We start from the raw sequence: 21209 nt of genomic DNA on the forward strand, positions 1-21209 counted from the left end.
ACTTCCGCCCAGCACTATGAGTCAACGAGTCACTACAGCCCATCCAGTTTCAAGGGGAGAAGACAAAGTTGTCACCTCTTCATGGGAGAGTAGAGAGGTTCCAGAAGAGCATGTGGGTTGGGGACATGGAGAGTATGTTCCTTGGGAATACTTCTGAAAAATGTACAACCTATAACACAGAGTGTCATAATTTGAAAATGGATCATATTAATACTCACTGTATAGGGGAAATGGGTGATGGTGTGGACAAACTGTCCCACACTGTGGAGGTTCTCATGGGTGCCATGCCCTACACATCAGCTTTCACTGCCCAGCCTCTATTCCTCCTCTATAGACACATCCTGACTTCCTTTGGGAAAACTCATTTCCTCCACGGTAGGTAGTCTTGATGGGATGATAAACTGTGGTGCTTGCATTTTGAAACGGAATCAAGCAATGGAGAAGCCCCTTCACTATTTCAGACATCAAATCGAGGCTTGGGATGCCAGACCTGGCCCTTCGGTCTCAGTAAAATCTTCTTTCAGGCTCTATCACAGCCTCTCCTCAACTGTTCCTCTCCCCCACTCTCCACCCACCACCCCAATGCCTCCAGCAAATTCTCTTGGAAGAGTTTAGTGTCTACAAATGGCAGACAACTTGGGCCAGGCGTGGTGGCTCACGCCTGTAACCTCAGCACTTTGGGAGGTCGAGGTGGGAGGATCACTGAGCCCAAGAGTTTGAGACCAGCCTGGGCGACACAATGAGACCGTTTCCACAAAAAAATACAAAAACTAGCGGGGTGTGGTGGTGCATACATGCAGTCCCAGTCGCTCAAGAGACTGATATGGGAGGATCACTTGAACCCAGGAGGTCGAGGCTGCAGTGAGCCACGACCGTGCCACTGCATTCCAGCCTAAGTGACAGAATGAGATCTCGTCTCAAAAAAAAAAGTTAGGCAACAACAATAACCTCAGTGATCTTGGGCTTTAACAGTCAATGTTTGCCACGAACCTCTATGGAGTCCAGGAAGCCAAAGGCCTGGCGCCTGCTCAAGGTGAAAATGAGGGAGAATTTTATGGAGACCCACGCAACTTGTGTATCAATAAATTATCCTGCTGCAGATGCTCACAGAAGCCTGCTATAAGTTTTGGGTGTGTGGTGTGGGAGACACTTTTAACTTGTTTTAGGAGGGGACCCAAAATGTAAGTTTATGCCATTGGTTGGGAGATTTTAATTCGTGGTAGTTTGCAATCTTCAAATATTTCTTACAGAAAACAGTTGGTCTGAGCAATTTCCTTTAGGGAAAAGCAGATTATTTTAGCACTTCATTCCTCTAAGCACTGTTGAAAACTGTTTAAACAGCTATGAGCATGTTCCTATTCCAGAATTCTCCAAAACAAATAGCCAAGCACAGTAATGTATATAAGGTATGCAATTGAGACTGCTTAAATGAATACTAATGGGCATGTTATTCACCATTTTCAATGATTTGGGGTTTTTTTTTTTTTTTGGAAAGAGCCTTCTCGTTTTATTACCTGCCTGATTTGCTTTTCTCCCCTGCAGCAGAGAGTCCCTGAAGCACGATGCTGGCTCCTGAATTAAGGAGCCTGGGGATGCAGCAGCTGCTTCTGTTCCAGGGAGGGGGAAGAACAGGAGAGGCATCATTCACTGTTCTACGGAAGCATGTGGATCCCGGTCTCCTCCAAGAACGCCTGGGGAACACTGGCCCAGAGACCACCCCATCAAACTAGAAGCTGGGTGACAAGAGGAGCAGGGAGAGAGAACTCCACACCATGTACCGGGATCCCAATTAGGGCTGACACAGCCATAAGAACCGGAGCTCAGATGCGTGTTTATAGCAACTGCTGGAAATACAGGAGCGTCTGTGTGATGTGGTCTGTTTAGGAGGGCTTGTGTGGTGAAAATGAGGGGCAGCTGAGTCTTTGAAACAGCTGGCCTCCTTTCTAAGTCCTTCCAAAAGAGGCACAGTTGAGTTCCCCGACAGCTGTTTTGCTGCAAACTCTGTACCTGGACAATACAGGCAATCAAGCTCCTAAAGAAAACAGGCATTATTTTGACTCAAACAGGCCACTTTTGCACATGGTTTGCTTCCTGATGAACAATTTTTCCTGAACAATATACCTTTTGTTTGATTCGCACAGTGATTTTAAACATCCAAGCAAATGTTCAAAAATGGAAAGATTTCTGGATTTTCAGCAGGTCTAGAAAAATCCAGAGATCTGGCAACTGACAGCCTGCATTCCCACCTGGGAAGGCTCTAGAGCCTAAAGAATGGATGTGTCCCCTAAGAGGGTAAAGCCTGCCACCCTCCCTACCTCTCGCAGCCTGCAGGGCATGGTCATTCCACCCACTTCCTTACCCACCTCCTCCTTTCACCTGTCCCTTGCATGTGCGACTCCTGGTTAAATGGCTCAGAATTTCACGTGGATGCCTCTGAGTCCAGCTAGCTTTGCAGCCTCTCAGCATGCGGTGCTACGATTACAAGTGTCAGCATGCGGTGCTACGATTACAAGTGTCAGAGACAGCCACGCTAGGGGACCGATGAAGCATCCCAGGAAGGGTTTCCAAAAGGCAACGTGCATCCCTTGAGTAAGGTTGAATCACGTGGACAGAAAGTGTTTCCTTTTTAGATTCTTTTAGAAGTTTTGAGGTTAAAGCGAAAGTCTCCCAGATGGCCCGTAACCAGTCCTGGGCACAGACACCCCCGGAGCTGCAGCAAGGAGGGATTGAAGGAGTAAAGGGGGCACCACACGGGGCCCCTTCCTCTCCTCCCACAGGCCATTCCTGGCTCCCTGCCTCTTCCTTGGCCCCTTCACTCGTCTGGTGCCAGCTTTTGACTTTGTTCCCCAATTTCTATGTTGGATGTGAAGGCCAGGAGAAGGGGTGACAAAATAGGAAGGACAGAAACTCAGACTAGAAATCCCTCACAGCAGCTCCCTGTGCTCCATGATTCAGAATCGGGGGAAAAGGCAGCGCCAGATCGTCTTGGGAATGTCTGCCACTGGTTTATTTACACTAAAACGCTGAGAACAAACAACCCAGGTGCCCCGCGATAGGGGGCTTTCTAAATAAATTCAGGTCATCCACTTAATCGGTTATTTAAAAAGCTAAGTATGGGACAAGCAAAGTACTTTGGCAATGTTAAGTTACCAAAAGAGATGTAACATATTACAGACTGATCCCAATGGTATAAAAATACTTAGATACACTCTGTAAGGCAGGACACAATAATGGTAATAGTTACATAAGATATGGAATATGTGTTTTAAAAACGTATCTTTGAATATGTTTTTATGATTACAAAAGTAAAATAAAGGCATTAAAAAATAAGCCTGATAAAAAGGTAAGAAGAAGAAAATCTCAGCTTGGTCCACTTGCAAGCTTGTCCAATCTGTAGCCCACAGGCTGCGTGTGTGGCCCAGGATGGCTTTGAATGTGGCCCAACACAAATTCGTAAACTTTCGTACAACATTATGAAATTGTTTTGCAATTTCTTTTTCCAGCTCATCAGCGATCGCTAGTGTTAGCATATATTATGTGTGGCCCAGACAATTCTTCTTCCAATGTGGCCCAGAGAAGCCAAAACACTGGACACCCCTGCACTCTCGTGTGTCCATAGCACTTCCCTGTGCCTTCCAACCCCTTTCTGTAACCTCCAAGGCAAGCACGCAGCTTCTTGCTGCTAACTTTAGCTAGCTAGATTTCAATAGGATTTTTATGCTCTTGTTTGTTTGTTTTTGAGACAGAGTCTCACTCTGTTGCCCAAGCTAGAGTGTACTGGTGTGATCTTGGCTCACTGCAACCTCCGCCTCCTGGGTTCAACCCATTCTCCTGCCTTAGCCTCCTGAGTAGCTGGGATTACAGGCATGCACCACCACGCACAGCTTAATTTTTGTATTTTTAGTAGAGGCAGGGTTGGCCTGCTGGTCTCACATTCCTTGAACTCCTGACCTCAGGTGATCCACCACCCTCGGCTTCCCAAAATGCTGGGGTTACAGGCGTGAGCCATCGCACCTGGCCAGGATGTTTATGTTTTAATTGTGTTTGTTTATGCTCACCTTTATTTCGTGCAACTGAGAGGCATTTTCTCCATTTATTTGTATACATTAAAGTTATTTTTTAAATAAAACATTTTTATGATTTCCCTAAATATTCATCTGGATGCTTACTTCCTGTGAGGGTCTTTATTCTTTTCTTTATTTGCCCAATGGTATGACGCCTCAGTTCATGAGACCATTAGAAAGATTTACTGAAATAATGTACACAGAGCATTTTGTAAAGTGCCAGAGACAGTGAAATACACACAGTATTATTCTGTGTGCTGTCAAGCACTATAAAATCTACAGAATATTATGGTTTTCTATGTAAGTTTCTATTTTTAAGATACTATATTTGCTTCTGGAAGAGATGTTAACAGTAGCGTTTTAATAAGAATGCCTAAATGGGAACCTTGAGACGCATAAGTGAACCGGTTTAAGTGAAGGTGTTCAACATCTAGCAGCACAGGCGCACATGGGCCAGTGGGAAGTGGAGCGGCAGGCAGGTGTGCCTACACCGACCCCACTGGGGAGCCCGCCCCATCAACAGCCTCAGGGGGTTGCATTCCCAACACGGAGTCCCCCCTGAACTTCAGAGTATGCCCACAGTTTAAAGAAACACCTAAGTTTTGGCATTTTCCCTGAAGGAATTAGCTTAAAGTAAGGCTCCAGGAATGCTTGAGGCAGAAACCTTTATTAGATCAAGGTGCAACGTTCGAATCAAAAGCAGCCAGGGTCCGCTCTTCCCTCCTGCCAGTGCTGAGGTCAGACTCACTGCTCGCTTCACTGCTCCCCAGCTACTCAGACTCACCGGGACACCTGGTTTTGAACCATCACACTCCGGGGACTGTTGCGCGGTCGGGGGAGGGACAGCATTAGGAGATATACCTAATGCTAAATGACGAGTTAATGGGTGCAGCAAACCAACATGGCACATGGATACATATGTAACAAACCTGCACATTGTGCACATGTACCCTAAAACCTAAAGTATAATAATAATAATAATAATAAAAGAAAACAGATGCAGATCGAGGAAAGGAGATGAAGGGGGAAGCGGAAGATGCTTCCTAAAGAACAGGAAGATGCCAAAAGAACCACAAGATGTGTTCCTGCCTTTCAGCAAGCTCTCCACGTGCTTTTATGCCTCTTCCCTGCAGACACAGAAGCATTTGCTTCATGCTCGATCCTCTCCGTCACAGGGCGCTGACGGGGAAGGACCTGGGCAGCATGCTAATTGCTCTGTTGGCCTCGCACCCTGTAAATACGACGTGCACTCTGGTAAATTGTTGGCTGAGTTTGCCTGACTGCCGAGATGCTCAGACCTCTCCCAGGGTGATGCGGAGCCTGGAAACCAAATGCTACACGGTTTGGTGTGTGTACAGACCAGGTGCTGGCTGTCTTCCTGGGTCTGAGTGTTTATAGACAGATGGTTTCAGGACCATAACAACTCTGGTCTTTCAGAGGTTCTAGGTTACAGGGAGACGGCGCTCCAGCAAAACAGCTGTCTTGCTTGACAGTTTTCCTAACAAGCGCTCTCTCCCTGTCTAAGAGGACATTTCGCCAGGGGAGGAAGCGGGGGGCTCTTATGTTTCTGAGAGTCTCAGTTTGGGTTCATTAGAAGCAGATCATATGACAAGGATTCATTTGCAAGTGACTGATTAAGGATGTTGTTTCCTTCTCCCCACGCACCAGGAGAAACTGGAAAGGGAGAAGGGGAGAGGGAAATAGTTTACATTGCAGGAAGAAGCAAACGGAAGGTGTGCTTTCAAAGACCCAGCCTGCAGCCGGACCCCGTGGGAAGCTCTGAGTCGAGCTGTGTCCATGACAATTCAGAGTTGTCTGCAGTGGGGGAGATGGGGCTGAGCTTTTGTACTCCACACCCGTCCGTCATCGGCAAAGAGGATCCCAGGAAGAAGCTCCCAGGCTCTTCCAAGAATCTGCACAAGTGCACAAAAGTGAGGGGCAGCCCCAGGTGGTGCAGTGATGGAAGCAAGTTCATGATGACAGAGCAAACCCCATGATTACAGACTGAATTGTTCCCTCCAAAATTCATCTCACAAAGCCCTCTCCCCCAGTGTGACTACATTTGGAGAGCAGGCTTTTAAGATGGTAATTAAGGTTAAATAAAGTCCTAAGAGGGGGCTCTAATCCCATGGGACTGGTGTCCTTATGGGAAGATGAAGAAGCCAAGTGCAGTGGCTCACACCTGTAATCTCAGCACTTTGGGAGGCCAAGGTAGGTGGATCACTTGAGCTCAGGAGTTTGAGACCAGCCTGGGCAACATGATGAAACACTATCACTACAAAAAAATACAAACATTAGCTGGGCTTGGTGGTGCATGCCTGTAGTCCCAGCTACTTGGGGGGCTAAGAGAGGAGGATGGCTTGAGCCCGGGAAGTCAAGGCTACAGTGAGTCCTGTTTACACCACTGCACCCCAGGCTGGGTAACAAAGCGAGACCCTGTCTCGAAAAAAGAAAAGAGACCAGGAGCTTCTCTCTCTCTCCACGCACAGAGGAAACGCCCTCTGAGGACACAAGATGCTGAGAGGGTGGCGAACTGCAAGCCAGGAAGAGATCCCCCACCAGAAACGACCCTTGACAGCACCCTGATCTCAGACTTTCCAGAGTCCAGATGCTGAGAAAATAAATTTCTGTGTTTTAAGCCAACCAGTCTGTGGAATTTTGTTCAGGCAGCACTAGCTGGCTAACACACCTACCGAGGGATCCAGAGCAGTGAAAGAGATTTAACGGGAACTGGGGTGGAGCAATGTCTGCCAGCCAGGGTGATCCATTGGGTGTATCTCCCGTCAGGACAAGAATAAGCACAAGCTACAGCTTGTTCTTCAAGGCAGACCTTCCAGGTTGGAATTCCACCTCCACCTCTTACTGAGTGGGTTTGAAAAATGCATCGTGTCTCAGTTTCCCCTCATGCGAACTGAGATCACAGCTCACTCTGACTACCTCGAATGCCTGAAGGAGGATTAGGTGCTTAGGAGGATTAGATGCAAAGCATTTGGAGAGTGCGAGGCACACAGCCAGCACTGTTTGTCTCACCTATGATTCTTCTTTCCTCACTCACTCAAGCGCCACTGTTCATCCTATGCTGAGCACGACACGGTTCATCATTCGCCAGGTGGGAGTTCATATTTGGGACAGTCTTTAAGTGTCTCTTCTTCGAACTTCCCCGCGATAAGACTCCTGGCCATAGATTGTCAACATGGTAGCTGGCAAGTACTGGGTACTTGACAAATAATTTGTTGAAGAAATGAACGTGGGAAAGGGGATGTCTAAAGCTTCCCACAGATGGAAACTGTGTAAGAACATTTCAGCAATAGGGGAAATTTTCTGAGCCAAGCAGCCCTTTGACGTGCCGGGGGGTGATGGTGGCTTTGACTGAGTGCAGCACGCACTCCCTCCACTCACCCGCCCCGTAGGTCTGAGTGGTGAGGACTTCCTCTCCCCATGGCCTGGCCTCGTGACTCACGTTGGCCAAGGGGATGTTAGTGGACAGGACACCAGTTTTGATCTTAGGTGAGAGGATAATGAGCTGCTGTGAGAGGAGTACGCCCAGAATAACTCTGCCCCTTTAGCCTGGGCCCGGGACCAAACACACATGGAGAGGTAGACACTCAGCTTAAGGCTAAGAGCTAAGCCCAGCCAGCTCACACCCCAAGGCAGTCTCCCGCCTGAGCTTCCCCTTAGCAGGCCCAGACTGCACTTGACCTACAGCCCTGGGAGCATGAGAGCAAAGCTTTGACAGTGGCCCCTTGGTACCCAAGGGGGATTGGCTCATGGACCCTTTGCAGATACCAAACATCCATGGATGCTTAAGTCCTTTAGATAAAATGATGTAGTAGTTGCATATAACCTATGCACATCCTCCTGTATACTTTAAATCATCTCTAGATTATTTATCACACCTAGTATAATGTAAATGCTACGTAAATAGTTACTGTGATACCATATTATTTAGAGAATAATGACAGGAAAACCAAAGTCTGTATATGTGCAATACAGACACAACCTTCCACTAAAAGAATCTGGAATCTGTGAACACAGAACTCATGGATATGGAGGGCCAACTGTAGTTATAAATCACTGAGATTTGAGTGCATTTTTTATGTGGCATGATTGTGGCAAATTTGTCCACATCCTAGTGCCTGGAACCTAGGAATATGTTATCTTATAAGTCAAAGGGACTTGGTAGATGTGATTAGGTTAAGGATCTTGAGATGGAGAGATGATCCAAGTGGGCCCTATGTGATCACGGGGTCCTTACACAGCTGACTGATACACTGGATTTTCATACTACAATGCTTTCACAAACCACGTAGCCAATTCACAAGTGGAGAGGCCGGATACAAGACAACGGGGTGGAATGGGGACTATGGCTAATTGGAGATTTTGTGTGTCCCAACAAATGTCACTCAAATTTTATTTTTGCATGAAAAACACAGGTCAACCAAGTTCAATTCAGGGACGACCAAATACATATGAGTTAAAGAACTGAGAGACAGCAGTGAAACTGTTGTAAAGAGAATGGCACATGGATGCAGCCTCCCACACACCATATATTTTCAAGCAATTTTAGGGATTGGGGGGCCCTTGGTGCCCATTCATGGTCCTGTTTGAAACTTATGGACTAGAATGACTTTCAGAGCCCTTGACGCATCAACAACAGGCATGTTTAACCACTAGCTGTCTGCCACTCTCAGAGCTCAGCTCCCCAGATCAGCTACCATCATCTCCTGATGTAGAAGGCTTCTATGTTTGGGATGAGTGGTCATGCGGGATCAATAGGGGTGAGTGGTCATGCGGGTAAGGGCCAGGGGACATGCTCTGAAGCTGTGTTTGTTTACAAAGCCGCCACTTTTAGTTAGACTTGGTGTGTGTGTTTGGTGTTTGTGCCTTTGAAGAAATAGCCATGGATGGGAACATTCGGCAGGGGGTCGTAAAACCTTCCAGAACCACCTTTCTGGACCTGCCTGGGGAAGCCACTGGTGTGACAGCCCCTCCATGGGCTGACCAGTTTCACCCTTTTGAAGCTATTTATGTCTCCCCAGGTTCGCTGTCTTACCAGCCAGGGGATGTGGCCAACACGGGGATGTGGCCAAGATCTGAAAACACAGTTGCAGCTTCCACATCTCAAATCGGTGACTCACCTAAATGCAAAAGCTCACAATGGGACAATGGGATATTTCTTTTCTTTCTTTTTCTTTTTTTTTTTTTTGAGATGGAGTCTCGCTCTGTCGCCTAGGCTGGAGTGCAGTGGCGAGATCTCGGCTCACTGCAAGCTCCGCCTCCTGGGTTCACACCATTCTCTTGCCTCAGCCTCCCGAGTAGCTGGGACTACAGGCACCCACCACCACGCCCGGCTAATTTGTTGTATTTTTAGTAGAGACGGGGTTTCACAATAGGATATTTCAAGCGGTTCAAGGAACGAACCACTCTCTGTACCCGTGAGTGCCATCCCGGCCAGCACAGGCTCTCAGAGTCCTGCGGAGAGGCTCCTTCAGGCAGCCACAGTCATGACCTTGGTGGAGCTCAGTGCCAATGAGGCTTCAGATACTTGACTGCACAACCCTCACCTTGAAGCAAGAATACACATCCCTGGCTGGCACGGACTGCTTCTGCTGGACCCCGCCAGGAAGGGCGACACCATTGCCCGTGGCAGTGCTATACATAAGAAAGATCTTGCTATCACACCTCCTCGGCTACCAAGAAAGCTGCCATGGGAAGGAACGCCATTCCCCGCCCTGGGAATCTTGGAAGGTACGCTCGCTGGCCTGACCTCGGTACCCCAAGGTGTCCAAACCCAGCATTTCAAAGACTCAGCACTGAATGGACATGGCAAGGGCCATGCTGTAAGAAGATAGAGGCAGGCCAATTTGTCTACATCCTAATCCTTAGAACCTATGAATATGTTACCTTACAAGGCAAAGGGACTTTGCAGATGCGATTAAGTGAAGGTTTTGATACAGGTGATGATCCGGGATTACCCAGGTGGGTCCAACATGACTACAACGGCCCTTATAAGTGAAAGTGGGGCCAGGCATGGTGACTCCACCCAATGCACCGCCTGCCCTCCTCTTGGAACACGTTTCTCGGGTCTAACCATCTGCAGTGCCTCTTTCTGTGCCTCAGATGCCATTATTCTCTATTTCTGCAGATTCAGATCTTCCTCTTGTCCACAGTCTGCCAAAACATACAGGATGGCTGACTGTGGAAACTCACGCGCAATGCTTACCACTGAGACAGGAAACATAACTGGGGTCAAAGTGGGGCGCCTGGAAGCTCAGAACCAACAGGGTGGCCACAGGAGCCCTTCCGACTTGGTACCCTCATCTCCCTCGCTCTGCTTCTCATTCAGGTTCCCACCTGAAGAACTATTCACATACATAACTCCGCCACCTGCTAATGAACACATTCACTTTCATTTGCATAATCAACACTAATCTTATGGGTTAATTAGACTTCATGTGCATTCAATTCAGGAGATTTAATTTGGCCTCTGATCTCCTGCTTGGAACAAGGGACTCATAAACACATTTCTTTCTGGCCATGTCTTCACAAGTTCAAAGATTCAGACACCCAACCCTCGTCCCTGACCTCACCCCCACCAGATGCACTAAAAATTCTTCTTGGGGTAATGATGGTGAGGGTTGGCATTTGAGTTTGTAAACTGTTCGGGACACCAGATTTTCTTTTTCTGGTTACACCTTAAAGGAAGGACAGAGGAGGGGGTTCTATGGGCAAAATAACAGCGTGGTTCTAAACCAAGCAGAGAATTTGAGGATTTTTCATGGTGCCTTGCAGCTGTCACTTAAGAAAATGTGTCCAGTAATAGAATATTTCTTTCTTTAATACTAATCCCTTCAGAAAAATACACTGGCAGAATATAACAAGAGCCTTGAAGAATAATCTTATGTTTTGAATCTAAGAAGCCACCTTAAGGAAAAAGGGATGTGGACAAAGATTTATGTGGAAGGTGGTTTATTGCTGCATTATCTATAAGAATAAATCTTGGACATACAAGTGGCCACAAACTTAAGAAAAACATGTTCCATATTACTAATCATCAGAGAACTGTAAATCAAAACCACATTGAGATGCCATCTCACACCAGTCAGAATGATGATTATTAAAAAGTCAAAAAATAACAGATGCTGGAGAGATTACAGAGAAAAGGGAACACTTACACACTGTGTGTAGGAAAGTAAATTAGTTCAATCACAGTGGAAAGTAGTTTGGAGATTTCTCAAAAAACTCAGAACTACCATCCAACCCAGCAATCCCATTACTGGGTATATACCCAAAGGAAAGAAATTATTCTACCAAAAAGACACATGCACTCATGTGTTCATTGCAGCACTGTTCACAATAGCAAAGACATGGAATCAACACATCCACAGTGAACTGGATCAAGAGAATCTGGTAGACATCCACCATAGACTACTACACAGCCATAAAAAAGAACAAAATCATACCCTTCACAGCAATACAGATGCAGCTAGCAGCCATTATCCTAAGCAAATTAATGAACAGAAAACCAAATACTGTACATTCCCACTTGTAAGTGGGAGCTAAGCAGTGGGTACATGTGGTTACAAAGATGGGAACAACAGACATTGGGGACTCCTAGAGTGGGGAGAGGGAGGGAATAAAGGGCTGAAAAACTACCTATTGGGTGCTCTGTTCACCACTTGGGTGATGGGATCATTCACGTCCCAAACCTCAGCCTCAGGCAATATACCCACATGACACACCTGCACATGTACCCCCTGAATCTAAAATAAAAGTTGAAATTTAAAAACAACTTGGAATCAACTTAAATGGTAAAATACAGGCATGGTTGGTTGTTTATATTATGTTAAATCCATCTGATGAATATTATAAAGTTATTAAGAATGTTTTTGAGGAATATTTAATGTTAAGAGAAAATGTTTCCAATAGAAGTGAAAATTGTAGTGTCCTTAAAATCTGTACGTATTTGATGATACCAAATTTGTAAACTAAATATATGTAGCATATATTAGCATTACGCAGGTATAAAACCCTGGAAGGAAATCAACCAGCATGTTATCAGTGGGTTACCCTTGAGTAGGAAGGATATTGGCGTATGATTCCCTCCCCACCAATATAATTGTGCTTTCCTCATATTCTAAAATGAGTCTGAATTGCTTTTATAACCGGAAAACAATTATTTTAAAAAATCATCCAGGATGTCTACAATGAATCTCACATAGCAGGTTCTTCTTCATTATTGCCACTGACTGTCACCTCCTTCCCTTAAATTGCTTCTCACTGAAGACTCAATCTTACCCTTCATGAAAAAACGAGAACTTTGTAACTGAGCATCTTCTAATAATGTAGGCAGGGCAAGGCCCCCAGAAAGTCAGTTCAGGTGTGGAGAATCCACAAGCCCTATCAGAGCAGACATGAGATCACCCTGCTCCAAAGCTGACCCCACAGTGCTGCAGAGCGAGTGCCCCACCCCGCCCTGCTGCAGAGGCAGAGGGTCCTGCATGGATATCAACGCCTCCAGATTTCCGCGCGGTGGGTTCAATAGCTCCTCTGAGCAGCGGCTCACGCGAGTCCAAGTCAAGGCTCTTAGGCAGCGGCCGGCCTGGACCCGGGACCAGGAACCACGCACGCTTGCAGGGAGGGCACCGCTTACCTGTTGCGCGGGCTGGGCCCCAGGCGCTGGCAGGCCACGGTGGCCGTCACATGCTTTCCACCGCTGCCCACCTCCTGCTTGACACCCCACTGCCGGGGCTCACGGGTCTGAGCACTCAGGATGTTCACCCCCTTCTTCACCTTGGCTCTGTGGGGATGAAGATGGGAGAGAGAGAGACAGGGTTAAGGTTTGGCCTTTCCAACGTGCCCAGCTCTGCAGAGTTGCCACCTTTAGCTTCTGTTTTGCTTTTCCACTTTTTTCGTATCTAGTGAGAGGCAAAGCCGACCAGTGGTGGTGATGCCAGGGCAGGGCAAGCGGGATCTGCCTGTGGATACGGTAGTCACAGACCTTGCTGTCCTGTTCCAAGGGGGAGGAAAAAGGACCCCCGGAATTCACCAGACCAGGAGGTCGCAGGGCGGAGCTGTCAAGGCATGCACGCAGCCTGCCTGGGTCCGTCTCCTCACTCAGGGGGCTCTGCGCCCTGCCAGGGACATTTGGCAATGTCTGGAGACACTTGTGGTCGTCATGGTTGTGTGTGTGGGGGGTGTTGTTATCCAGTAGGGAAGTGGGGAGAAAGGAGGAAGGCAGCTAAACAGCCTACAACCCACTTGAAAGCCCCACCACACAGAGCCACTGGGCCCACAGTGTCACTACTACTAGGAAAGCCAGGCCTGGGTTCATACCCCAGTTTCACCACTTTCTAGCTGTGCAAATTTGGGCGAGTCACAACTTCTCCGTGCCTCGCCTCCCTCCTCTGTAAGAAAGAGCACGATCATAGTAGCTCCCATTATGAAGCTGTTGTAATGATTAAATAGATGTAAAGAGATTAGAACAAGAACAGCGCCAGGCATACAATACACACTTAATAAATGTTAGCGATTGTTACATCACTCCAGGGAAGTCCCCAACCTGCTTAATGTAACTTGCCTGGCACACACTTTATAAAGATACATTAAGTCAGGGACCAAAACACAAAGAAACAAAAAGGCAAAGAGCTCCTCCTGAAGCTGCTGTTGTTTTGATCACGCCACTTAGCCAGCCTCAGTTCCACTTTCCTTATCAATAAACGGATGAGACAAGTGGCAGCTTGAGCACACAAATCTACTTATACCATCTTCCTTCATCCCACTCACAGGAGAGCAAAGGGACTGTTTTAAAAGGCATAAGACAGCTGGGCACAGTGGCTCACGCCTGTAATCCCAGCACTTTTTTTTTTTTTTTTTTTTTTTGCAACGAAGTCTTGCTCTGTCGCTAGGCTGGAGTACAGTGGTGCAATCTCGGCTCGTTGCAACCTCTGCCTCCTGGGTTCAAGCAATTCCCCTGCCTCAGCCTCCCGAGTAGCTGGGACTACAGGTGCCTGCCACCACGCCCGGCTACTTTTTTTGTATTTTGGTAGAGATTGGGTTTCACCATGCTGGCCAGGATGGTCTCAATATCCTGATCTTGTGATCCGCCCACCTCGGCCTCCGAAAGCGTTGGGATTACAGGTGTCAGCCACTGCATCCGGCCAATCCCAGCAGTTTGGGAGGCTAAGGCGGGCAGATCACTTGAGCTCAGGAGTTCAAGATTAGCTTGGCCAACATGGTGAAACCTTGTCTCTGTGAAAAATACAAAACTTAACCTGGCATGGTGGTGCATGCCTTTAGCCCCAGCTACTCAGGAGGTTTAGGCAGGAGGGTCACTTGAACCTGGGAGGCAGAGGTTGCAGCGAGCTGAGATCGTGCCACTGCACTCCAGCCTGGGCAACAGAGCAAGGCTCCATCTCAAAATAATTATAATAATAATAAAATAAAAGGCATAATCCCATGATTGGAAGAGGAAATGCAGCCACAGCAACAGATTTGGGAAACTGGAAACTGGGAGTTCAGTGGATAAAACAAGTCAGCAGAACTTCAAAATGGAGCTTCGAGCTGTCAGTGAGCAGAGTCCACAACCAACACAGTTTCTACCAAAGAGCCCCCCAGACTCAGGAGTTGGTGATAACAGTCACAAAATCGGAGTGAATGAGGACTGAAATAAAGAGGGTTGGCTACAAGTGTGTTCAGGAAGCAGCCAGATGCAATTAAACTCCCCTTTTTATGCCCAGGTGATGCCAGGACTTCACATCGGGTATGGATATTAGGGCGAGTGGGGAACTGGGGGTGCCTGGGGGTGCCACACCCAATACAGAGGGACCCCACAACCCCATGTGTGCTGAATGCTGAGATCCCCAGGCGGGTCCTCCTAGACCGGATCTTCACCCTCCAGGAGAAACACAGGATTCCAGAGGGTGCTAGCATCCTAAGACCAAAACGCAATAGGCATTGACACTGGCCTCTCCAAACAGCCGGCCAGACGCCCTGCAGGGAAGCCTGAAGTCAGTGAGCACTTTTGAGGGGCTCTGAGCCTCGCACAGCCTTTTAGTCCCCCCTCCTTTATATGAACCAGCAAATGGGAATTGTTAGACGCTAAGAAAAGTCTCTATGTGATATAAAGACCGTGATATGCTGAAATAAAGATTTGATACTCATCCCTGTTTCCTGGCATACAGCTCCTAAAATCCTGGGAATAGTGATGTCTTCTTGTGTGCTAAGGAGGTGGACTGGTGGCTGGGATTACAGGTAGCTTCAGGATAGGGTTGGTCACCAGAAAGACCAAGGCAAGAACAGAGGGTTTGGACTTTCAGCCCATCCCCTCAATCTCCAGTGGGAACAGAGGGGCTCATCACCACTGACCAAATATTTAATCAATCATTCCTAGTTATAAAGCCTCCTCAAAGCCCCAAAGGACAGGATTTGGGGTGCTTCCTGATGGCTGAACCCATGAAGGTTCCTGGAAGCTGGTGTCCCAGGAAGGTAAGGAAGCTTCATACTCCTTCCCCTATACCCTGTCCTACATGTTTCCTCATCTGTATCCTTCGTAACATCCTTTATAATAAACCGGTCAACATAAGTAAATGTTTCCCTGAATTCTGTGAGCCGCTCTAGGAAATTAATCAAACCTGCAGATGAGATCATGGGAACCCCACTTTATAGCCAGTCAGTCAGACACACACACACACACACACAGAGAGAGAGAGAGAGAGACAGACAGACAAAGAGAGAGAGACAGACAGAGACAGACAGAGAGAGAGACAGAAAGAGAGAGAGAGTAATAGACAGACAGGGACAGAGAAACAGAGTCAGCCAGGGCTTGCAGTTGGTATCAAGAGTGGGGAGGAATCCTGGGGAGTGAGCCCTCCACCCGTGGGGCCTGATGATTTCTCCAGGTAGAGATGGTGGGAACTGAACTAGAGGACACGCAGCTGACATCTGCTGCAGAATTGCTCACTCACTTGTCGGTGGGAGAAACCACCCCCTCCGCCCCATGCCACCGGAGTCTTCTGTGTTGGTTGTTGTGGGGTGAGAGCGGAGGAAGCAGTTCGTGTTTGTGCATGCAGAAATACTGAAACAGGCAAATGCGGGGAGGGGAGGGCAGCAACCTACAGGAAATACAGCCTACGCAGTAAAGAATATCCATGTTTAAAAAGCAGACAATTGGCTGGGCGTGGTGGCTCATGCCTGTAATCCCAGCACTTTGGGAGGCCGAGGTGGGCAGATCACGAGGTCAGCAGATAGAGATCATCCTGGCCAACATGGCGAAAACCCGTCCCTACTAAAAATACAAAAATTAGCTGGGCATGGTGGTGCACGCCTGTAGTCCCAGCTACTCGGGAGGCTGAGGCAGGAGAATCACTTGAACCCGGGAGTCGGATGTTACAGTGAGCCAAGATCGTGCCACTGCAGTCCAGCCTGGTGACAGAGCGAGACTCTGTCTCAAAACAAAACAAAAAACAGAGAATCATTCACATTCACTAAGAGATAAGAGAAGATATTGCAATCATGAAACAAAAATGACTGCTATATCTTAAAAAGGAACACCCAGCAGGGACAGAATGAGCCCTTGGAAATTAAAAATATGGCAAAATGGAAAGTCGGTGGAATGGCTGATGGATAAAGTTGAGGAAATTTCCTAAGAAGCAGAGAAAAGACAAAGAAGTGGAAGATAGGAGAAAAAAAATTAAGAGGATGACTTTGAGGTTCAATATGTCAATAATAGAAAAAAAAAGCAGAGAAAAGAAAGAGGATGAATCATTAATGAAGTAATTTAAGAAAATGTCTCCAAATGAAAGGATGTGTTTTCAGACTGGAAGAACCCACTATGAGATCAGCACAATGAATGAGAATAGAAACACACCAGGCCACGTGATCAATACATTTTGGAAGATGGGGTAGGTAGAAGTGAATTCTACAGTCTTCTAGAGAGAAAAAAACCATCAGAAAGAATTCAGAATTCATAACAGCCACTCTGTAAACTAGAAGACAATAAAAAAAAGTCTTGAATATTGTAAGGGGAGATGATTTCCAACCTAGAATTCTGTATCCACCCTATGAGCTCAGTGTTTCTGCACATGTGTGTTCTTTTTTTTTTTTTTTTTTTTTTTGAGAAAGAGTCTTGCTCTGTCACCCAGGCTGGAGTGCAGTCAGTGGTGTGATCTCAGCTCACTGCGAGCTCTGCCTCCTGGGTTCATGCCATTCTCCTGCCTCAGCCTCCAGAGTAGGTGGGACTACAGGTGCCTGCCACCATGCCCGGCTAATTTTTTGTATTTTTAGTAGAGGCAAGTTTTCACCATGTTAGCCAGGATGGTCTCGATCTCTTAACCTCGTGATCCGCCCCCTCAGCCTCTCAAAGTGCTGGGATTACAGGCGTGAGACACCGCGCCCAGCCCACACATGTGTGTGCTAACGACATTTACTCCTTACACCCATGCTTGGGAACCTACTTGAGCATGTGTTCCATCAAACCACAAAGTGAAGCTGGAAGGAAGACATGAGATAAGGGAAACAGATCCCAAATACAAGTGACGTGGAAGGAATCCCAGGTTGATGGTGAAGAGAGGTCCTTGAATAACAGCAGAGCATGAGGCATGGAGAAGATTCCGGCAAAGACTTCCTCGGGAAACAAACATTTTCTTAATAAATATGACGTTGAATAAGTGTTTCTTGAGGACATTTAAGCAACTAGAGGAGAGTTTCAGGACAAATATGAGCTAAATATACAGAAAATCAAGAAAAAGAATAAAACCCAATCAGTTTTTAATCCTGAAGATAAGAACTCATTATGCAGAGAAGGAAAAGTAATCATAATTTAATACTTGATTTCACTGTGATTAGCACATGTACTTATATTTTAAACACTGAATATTAATCTAGACAAAATATGATTATTATACTTGAGGGATGGAGAGATAAAATGGGAGGCACTTATGTGGGGGAGAAAAGAGATATATCCTAATTCTCCATAGTGGGAAATTTATAGATATTGCCTAAAAAAAAAGTGTCAACATCAGTGCGTTACTTGGTGATATGCCTATAAATACCAGATGAGGAAAGAATTTTGCCTCTGTGCATGGAGAGAAGCAGTAAAAGGGAGCAGGGTACTGCAGTATTATCTTAAAATAACTTTGTATTTTTAAATAGTTCAATAGTTTGAGATTGAGAGGAAGCTGTGGCTGGGTTTGCCGGCTCACACTTGTAATCCCAGAACTTTGGGAGGTGGGAGGATCCCTTGAGGCCAAGAGTTTGAGACTAACCTGGACGACAAAATAAGATGCTGTCTCTACCAAAAGATAAAATAATTAGCCCCACACGGTGACCTATGCCTGTAATCCCAGCACTCTGAGAGGCCAAGACGGGCAGATCACCTGAGGTCAGGAGTTCGAGACCAGCCTGGCCAGCATGATGAAACCCCGTCTCTACTAAAAATACAAAAAAAAAAAATTAACCAGGCATGGTGGAAGGGACCTGTAATCCCAGCTACTTGGGAGACTGAGGCAGGGGAATCACTTGAACCCTGGAGGTGGAGATTGCAGTGAGCTGAGATTGTGCCACTGCATTCCAGCCTGGGCAACAAGAACGAGACTCCATCTCAAAATACTACTACTACAACTACTAGTACTACTACTATTAAGCCGCATATGACGGAGTGTGCCTTTAGTCCCAGCTACTGGGGAAGCTGAGGCAGCGGGATCACTTGAGGCCAGGAAGAGCTATGATAGCACCGCTACACTCCAGCCTGGGCAACAGAGTGAGATCCTGTCTTAAATTTAAAGAAGTTGCAAAACAAGAAAATACCGAGTTCTCACGTACCCATCATTTAGCTTCCCCCAGTGACAATATTGTACATAATTGTGGTTCAATGTCAAAGCCAGGAAATTGATATAGGCGTAATACTATTAACTCAGGTATATACTTTATTTAGATTTTACACTTTTTCACATGAACTTTTTTGGCGTATAGTTCTATGAAATTATGTCCTATGTGCCGATTTGAGTAACCACACAATAATAAAGATGCGGCATTGTTCCTTCAACACAGAGGAGCTCCTTCATGTGCCCCCTTCATAGTCACACCCTCCTCGAATCCTGTCTATGATCTGTTTTCTAGCACTACAGTTCTCACACTTTGAGAATGTTGTACACAGGTTTCTGCCAATAAACTCTGCAGAACTATTTGACCTTCTAAATTACATGCAAGAAACAAAAATACAATTCTAAGCTACCCAACAGATGGAACGGACCCCCTCTTGGCCAAGGAGATGCCAGTGAAACCTTGAAAACTGAGTTCCTGGCTAGGACGGGATGGGAGGCTGGATGCACTTCCTCATCCCCCCACCTTCCCTAAGCACCATTAGGTTTCTCCCTGAGGGCTAAACGGAAACAAGCCATTTGGAAAGACTTGCTCCAGATACCAACGACTGCCTGACACTTCCTTGCGCTTTTATGGTTTTGACAAAAGGGTTCCTTCCTAATAAGAGACCACTGACCTTGCAGTGGTTCTGGCCATCTACTGAGGATGCACAGTGAGGGGTTTCATGTCCACTGCTTCGTCTTTTGATGTCAGAGGGCTGAAAACCCCACCTTGGGATCATGCTATCCCTGTCATCTTTTGTACATGGGACCCATGAAAGGGTATGAAACTCAGCCGTGCATACACATGCTTCTCCTCCCATAAATATTCATGACTCCTCCTATGGTTTATTGAATACGCATATTTATCCTTTTTACTCAGCATAAATCCCTGTCTTGTTCTTCCCATCTCTGAATGTCTTGTTTCTGGCTTCTGGCTGGAGGCTACACTTCCCAGCCTGTCAGATTGGCCACCTGGCAGGCTGCAATCCTTTAAGAAATAAAGCTCTTCTTTCCAAATGTATGAACCTCATCATTCTTCAGTTGACATATGCAAGGTCATGTCTTATGAAAGGAAATTACACACTTATACACACACACATACACACACAAACACACAACCTATTAACTTCCCAGACTGAAGGAGATACATTCTTGTGAATAGTTAAAAGGCTAGACATAGCTGATGAATGTGATTACCAGGGGGTTGCCATGTGGGAACACTGTGGATGGAAGGTGGTGATAAAATACATCTTCACCTGCCAAATTTAGGTGTCCAACCCTTATAGCAGCAATAGCATGCCAGCCACACAGCCACCTTCCCTCTTTTTTAATTATACTTTAAGTTCTAGGGTACATGTCCACAATGTGCTGGTTTGATACATAGGTATACATGTGCCATGCTGGTTTGTGGCACCCATCAACTCATCACTTACATTAGGTATTTCTCCTAATGCTATCCCTCCACCCAGCCCCCTACCCCATGACAGGCCCCAGTGTGTGATGTTCCCTGCCCTGTGTCCAAGTGTTCTCATTGTTCAATTCCCACCTATGAGTGAGAACATGCGGTGTTTGGTTTTCTGTCCTTGTGAGAGTTTGCTGAGAATGATGGTTTCCAGCTTCATCTATGTCCCTGCAAAGGACGTGAACTCATCCTTTTTAATGGCTGCATAGTATTCCATGGTGTATACGTGCCATATTTTCTTAATCCAGTCTATCATTGGTGGACATTTGGGTTGCTTCCAAGTCTTTGCTATTGTGAACAGTACTGCAATAAACATACGTATGCATGTGTCTTTATAGTAGCATGATTTATAATCCTTCGGGTATATACCCAGTAATGGGATTGCTGGGTCAAATGGTATTTCTAGTTCTAGATCCTTGAGGAATCGCCACACTGTCTTCCACAATGGTTGAACTAATTTACACTCCCACCAACAGTGTAAAAGCGTTCCTATTTCTCCACATCCTCTCCAGTATCTGTTGTCTCCTGACTTTTTTTTTGTTTTGTTTTGACGGAGTCTTGCTTTGTCACCGAGGCTGGAGTGCAGTGGCGTGATCTCGGCTCACTGTAAGCTCTGCCTCCTGGGTTCACACCATTCTCCTGCCTCAGCCTCCCCAGTAGCTGGGACTACAGGTGCCTGCCACCATGCCTGGCTAATTTTTTGTATGTTTAGTAGAGACGGGGTTTCACTGTGTTAGCCAAGATGGTCTTGATCTCCTGACTTCGTAATCCACCTGCCTCAGCTTCCCAAAGTGCTGGGATTACAGGTGTGAGCCACTGCGC

General features: G+C 46.5%; 1 protein-coding gene across 2 annotated transcripts in view; it reads right to left on the bottom strand.

Annotated features, from left to right (window-relative positions):
• TMEM132C (transmembrane protein 132C) overlaps nt 1-21209 on the bottom strand; it is a 447107-nt gene that overhangs the window by 160459 nt on the left and 265439 nt on the right. For both annotated transcript variants that reach the window (XM_032168291.2, XM_058425648.1), the window contains exon 3: nt 12718-12864. In XM_032168291.2, the coding sequence (XP_032024182.1) occupies nt 12718-12864 (147 nt within the window). The remainder of the gene's footprint in view (nt 1-12717; nt 12865-21209) is intronic.

This window comes from Hylobates moloch, unplaced genomic scaffold (assembly GCF_009828535.3).
Source record: "Hylobates moloch isolate HMO894 unplaced genomic scaffold, HMol_V3 SCAFFOLD_12, whole genome shotgun sequence".
In the NCBI taxonomy this organism is placed as follows: Eukaryota; Metazoa; Chordata; class Mammalia; order Primates; family Hylobatidae; genus Hylobates; species Hylobates moloch.